This window comes from Oncorhynchus clarkii, chromosome 22 (assembly GCF_045791955.1).
Source record: "Oncorhynchus clarkii lewisi isolate Uvic-CL-2024 chromosome 22, UVic_Ocla_1.0, whole genome shotgun sequence".
NCBI classification, from domain to species: Eukaryota; Metazoa; Chordata; class Actinopteri; order Salmoniformes; family Salmonidae; genus Oncorhynchus; species Oncorhynchus clarkii.
The window spans coordinates 25827363-25833362 of NC_092168.1; the positions used below are offsets into that span (position 1 = coordinate 25827363).

Here is a 6000-nt window from a genome sequence, read left to right on the forward strand (position 1 = left end):
AAAGTATGATCTTTGTCCCCATGTGCAGTTGCAAACCGTAGTCTGGCTTTTTTATGGAGGTTTTGGAGCAGTGGCTTCTTCCTTGCTGAGCGGCCTTTCGGGTTATGTCGATATAGGACTCGTTTTACTGTGGATATAGATACTTTTGTACCTGTTTCCTCCAGCATCTTCACAAAGTCCTTTGCTGTTGTTCTGGGATTGATTTGCACTTTTCGCACCAAAGTACATTAATCTCTAGGAGACAGAACGCGTCATGCACTTGTGTCATGCACAAAGTAGATGTCCTAACCGACTAGCCAAAACTATAGTTTGTTAACAAGAAATGTGTAGAGTGGTAGAAAAATGTGTTTTAATGACTTCAACCTAAGTGTATGTAAACTTCCGACTTCAACTGTATGTATCATGACCCAGTGCTCGTCTGGAATGTGCCATTCTGCCTTGCTGTCACGTCCATTCATTTGGGTAGTGTGTGCGTGTAAGGGGGGTGGTTAGAAAACTGAGCATGGTAGAGCCCACCTGTGCTTTATTGGTTGAGACAGGTCTTGCTTGATGAGAGGCTTTTTCTTTTGAATGCTGACATTTTGAAATCAGAACTGTGTGTGTGTGTATATATAGTACCAGTCAAAAGTTGACACACCTACTCATTCAAGGGGTTTTTCTTTATTTTTACTATTTTCTACATTGTAGAATAATAGAAGATATCAAAACTATGAAATAACACATATGGAAACATGTAGTAACCAACAAAAAAAGTGTTAAATCAAAATATATTTTATATTTGAGATTCTTTCAAGTAGCCAACCTTGGCCTTGATGACAGCTTTGCACACTCTTATTTTAGTCAACGGCTTCCTATTTTGCAACAAAGCCTCCTTCACTCACGCTACCCTCGTAAAACTTACTATCCTACCGATTCTCGACTGCGGCAATGTCATTTACAAAATAGCCTCCAACACTCTACTCAGCAAACTGGATGCAGTCGATCACAGTGCCATTTGTTTTGTCACTAAAGCCCCATATACCACCCACCACTGCGCCCTGTATGCTCTCGTCGGCTGACTCTCACTACATATTAGTTGCCAGACCCACTGGCTCCAGGTCATCTATAAGTCTTTGGTAGGTGAAGCTCTGCCTTATCTCAGCTCACTGGTCACCATAACAACACCCACCTGTCGCACACACTCCAGCAGGTATATCTCACTGGTCATCCCCAAACCCAACACCTACTTTGGCCGCTTTTCCTTCCAGTTCTCTGCTGCCAATGATTGCAAAAAACAAACTGCAAAAATCGCTGAAGCCTTATATCTCCCTCACTAACTTTAAGCATAAGCTATCTGACCAGCTTACCGATCGCCGCAGCTGTACACAGCCCATCTGTAAATAGCCTATCCAATCTACTTACCTCATCCCCATATTGTTTTAAATGTACTTTTTTGCTCTTTTACACACCAGTACTTCTACTTGCACATCATCATCTGCACATCTATCACTCCAGTGTTAATTTGCTAAATTGTAATTACTTCGCTACTATAGCCTATTTATTGCCTTACCTCCTCACGGCATTTGCACACACTGTATATAGACTTTTTATATTGTGTTATTAACTGTACGTTTGTTTATTCCATGTGTAACTATGTGTTGTTGTTTGTGTCGCACTGCTTTGCTTTATCTTGGCCAGGTCGCAGTTGTAAATGAGAACTTGTTCTCAACTGGCCTACCTGGTTAACTTCTTATGGCTGGGGGGGGGGGGGGGGTATTGAGTAGCTTGGATGAATATGTTGTCCAAACTAAAACAGCCTGCTCCTCAGTCTCAGTTGCTAATAAATACATAGTATTATTAGTATTGGATAGAAAACACTCTAAAGTTTCCAAAACTGTCAAAATATTGTTTGTGAGTATAACAGAACTGATATTGCAGGCAAAACCCCGAGGAAAATCAAACCTAGAAGTGGCTTCTATTTTGAAAACTCCATGTTCCATAGCCTGCCTTTACTCCATTTAAAGGGATATCAACCAGATTCCTTTTCCTATCGCTTCCTCAAGGTGTCAGTCTTTAGACATAGTTTCAGGCTTTTATTTAGAAAAATGAGCGAGAAAGATAACATTGCGTCATTGTATGGGCGGGTGCCAGCAGCATTTTGTATGCGTAACAGAGTTTGGGCAGCCATTGCCTTTCCCTCTCCTACTGAAAAAGACAGTTGCGGTTGATATATTATCGATTATATATTTTAAAAACAACCTGAGGATTGATTATAAAAAACATTTGACATGTTTCTGTTGACATTACGGATACTATTTGGAATGACTGCGTTGTCGTGACCGCTCTATCCTGTGGATTTCTGAACATAACACGCCAAACAAACAGAGGTATTTTGGATATAAAAATAATCTTTATGGAACAAAATGAATATTTATTGTGTAACTGGGAGTCTCATGAGTGAAAACATCCGAAGAGCAAAGGTAAACGATTAATTTGATTGCTTTTCTGATTTTCGTGACCAAGCTACTTGATGCTAGGTGTACATAATGTTTTGTCAAGCGATCGATAAACTTACAAACGCTTGGATTGCTTTCGCTGTAAAGCATATTTTCAAAATCTGACACGACAGGTAGATTAACAAAAGGCTAAGCTGTGTTTTGCTATATTGCACTTGTGATTTCATGAATATAAATATTTGTAGTAATATTATTTGAATGTGGCGCTATGCCATTCAGCGGTTGTTGATGACAATTATCCCGTTAACGGGATGGCAGCCATAAGAAGTTAAAGAAAGGTGAAATAAATAAAAATCAGCCAGGGGCAACTGGTAGGGAAGAGGATGATTTAGGTGACCCAGACACAGGCCCAAAACAAGTTAAGCTACCCCAGTATCCCCTTGAACGTTTAGGATTGCAAAACTAAAGAGATACAAGACACAGACACAGCAACAGAAGAGTAGATGGAGAGACACCAGACAAGACAGAGACCACAACAGATGAATAGGATGATGGAGGAACTCCAGAAGAACAGAACAGGCCATAACAAACAAGAGGATAGACAAAGGAGACAGTAGCAAACAAGAACCTGAAACAGCAACAGACAAGACACAGAAAAAGTGGGGGGTCAGATGAAGAGTGAACGGAACACAGACTATCACTTCAAGCTGCTCTATATATTCTAAATGAGTATTTATTTGTACAATTTATAACAGGTGAAATACAGACTGTGAAAATATAAAACAATTAAAACAATTATTTACTTTTACAAGGTCAAGACGAGAGAGGAGGGTAGACAAGAGACAGCAACAGACAACACAGAGAAAGTGATGAGAGAGACAGAGGAGGGGTGAGCACACAGTAGACCATTACTTAAATCTGCTCTATGGATTCTAACTACTGCACAGTGTGTGTGAGAGAGGGTGTTTGGGTATGGTGGGATTATTTAATCAGTTTGGCTCAGAGGGACAGGTCAGAGTCTGTTTGCAGTTGAGTGGTTTTTGGCAATACACTGTATATGTATGTGTTCCAGAGAAGAGAGATCCACAGTAGCTATTATAAATGAGTACTGGCAGTGTCTGCTGTGGCAGGTGGGAAGGTGCAAGTTACCTGAAAAATATCTTCTCTCGTTGTTGTAATTTCTCTTCCCAATGTTAATCTCAAAGTGCACCACATTCACACATTTTACTGATGAAATTCCCTTTTATTTTTTGATGGGGGAGATTGCCCCCGGACCCCCCTACTGGCTTTGGGCTAAGCCCCAAATATCTTCAAATCCTAGAAACGCCCTTGCAATTTCAACTGCCCCCTCAGTCACTTTATCCTGGCGCTGGGTCGATCTGGAGAGATCAGTAATCGGTTAGCATAAATCTGGTGATCTGATGGACTAGACACTTTGAAAAATCTGCAAATGAGGCAAATCAGATTGACCCACTTGCCACAATGCTGGTTTGGGTGACTGCCAGCCCTGCCCCTCTCCCCCACATCACAGTGATCCCTCCCCACAGAAACCAGGGTGTCACGCTATGCCTGAGAATCTCAGCAAGGACACACAGAAGGAAAAGCCTGCCTGTCCTTTCAGACCTAGAATCGAGTCAATGTGCTTAACAATGAGACTGCTAGGTTAGTTTAAAATTGGTCTTATTCAAAAGGCTGGGAAGTTAGTTGGATGATTAAAAATGGTAGACTTACTGCTGACTTTCATAGAGCCAAAAGCCGAGGGCTGCGGCACTGGTTTGCAGCTCTCTGCGAAGGAGGTGGTTCTGGGCCGACCAGACATGATCCAATCCCCGAATCAAATACTGTAGACTACGTGAGTGTAGATGTCTTGGTAGGTTTATCTTTCTAAACCTTTGCATCCAAAGAATAACAGTTCGTTAATATGAATGTTTGATTATTCACAATATGATTTTTTAAATCAACTCCTCTGTCCACGAGCCTTGACAGCCGTTATTTAGTCTATCAGTCACCCTTTTTCGTCCACTAACAGTAATTCAAAGCATCCTATTTCCCTTTGAGCACTCGTTTTCCTTCAGTTGCTAGGCCTTGGAGACACGTCTTCCAAATAAAATAATCATGAAGCTGGCCTCCGAATAAACCCACTGCACTGCTGGTTTGATTTCTCTAACGTGGTCACAGTTGAACACAAAATGACAAAAGTGAGACGGTCAGACATGGGGAATGGTTGCTGTATATTCCTATAGATGCAGGGCCATGCAGTTCCTCTTTATATTCCGATGTGAAGACTCAATGACCCGACCGCCATGGCTGCTCGCTCTCCTACCCTACGGACGATTCAAACGGAAAAATCTGCCAGTTGCCCAATCAATACGTGAACGATTTCTACGGCCCTTCAAATGTGTCCCAACTCCATACACCGCGACGTCCAAATACGGGTCTTCTAGTATCGGGTCTTGAGGAAACTCTGTGCGTTTCGTTCTTCGGGAAGTGGCAGTCCAAGCCTGAAATTCTTCTTTATTCCTTCCTCCTCAGCTCGCTGTCTTTGTCACTACGGACCTTTGTAACGCTATTTGCGTAAATTGTAAGCCTTGGTTTTATGTGTAGATGCGCGTGGCGACAGGGTTACGCAAATAAACCACTGTAGAGAATCTGAGAATTGTGCACGCGCAAGGGTGAATCTGGGGTAGCCGATTCAGCCAATCCGAAGCGTATCCCTTGACGATGGGCAGATAGCCCGTACTGTAGACCAATAAGGACGCTGTTCTTGTAAAACACATGGCATAATGTCCCTGACACCGCCCCTGGTGTTCAGAGGCTCGTGTCCGTGCGTTATGGGCACTGGGGAAATGGGCAGGGTAATCAGAGGGATTGAAAGCAGTCTTAGCCAATCCAACTCAGGGACACACTACTTGCACCAATGGCTGAACAGCTGCTACCGACAGTGCACCGGTAGCGAAATTGCAATGCGGGGATTCGATTAATCTCACCCAGACGCCCGAGAAGATGTGCACCGTTAAAAGTTGATTGCATTTTATTTGTAACCGGGCTGCCTCCCGGGCGTGAGCGAACAGCGAATTCGGGTCAAAACAAAAGTGCTGAAGCACAAGCAAAGTAATGAGTAGGATTTTGTGTTTTCCCATGCTTTTCCCATGCTTTTGATAAAAGCGCTTTATCTTCCTTCCCAATGAAAACTAGATAGAAAATGCTAACATTATTTGATGGAAAACACATGTTTTATGTTTCTGGAGGATGCACCATGCTGCATTGTTGACAAAATGACGGAGCAGGTGCAGATTACTGTTGGATTTGAGAAGGGCGCTCCTTCCTCCCCGTTTTTGCACGATGACGTGACGGGTTGGGCCAACGTAAAATATCTCCCTCACTGTTGCTATGTCAACTCTTGTAATCTACCCAATAGCATGAGGTAGGCGAAAATTGCAATCTAATATGTGTGTGTGTGTGTGTGTGTGTGTGTGTGCGTGAGCGCGTGTGCATGCCAGCCAGAGTAAAGATTAAACAGCAGTAATTATGCCAATTAAAGACAACACTCACACACAGCAATTAG

At 42.6% G+C, this 6000-nt stretch overlaps 1 protein-coding gene across 2 annotated transcripts in view; it reads right to left on the minus strand.

Moving 5' to 3' along the window:
• LOC139380631 (glycogen synthase kinase 3 beta, genome duplicate a) overlaps positions 1 to 4997 on the minus strand; it is a 28003-nt gene extending 23006 nt beyond the window's left edge. Inside the window, exon 1 of one of the 2 annotated variants that reach the window (XM_071123517.1) lies at positions 4167 to 4997. In XM_071123517.1, the coding sequence (XP_070979618.1) occupies positions 4167 to 4254 (88 nt within the window). In that variant the 5' untranslated portion in view covers positions 4255 to 4997. The remainder of the gene's footprint in view (positions 1 to 4166) is intronic. The other variant, XM_071123518.1, reaches the window with a different exon arrangement.
• Positions 4998 to 6000: the final 1003 nt, after the last annotated feature.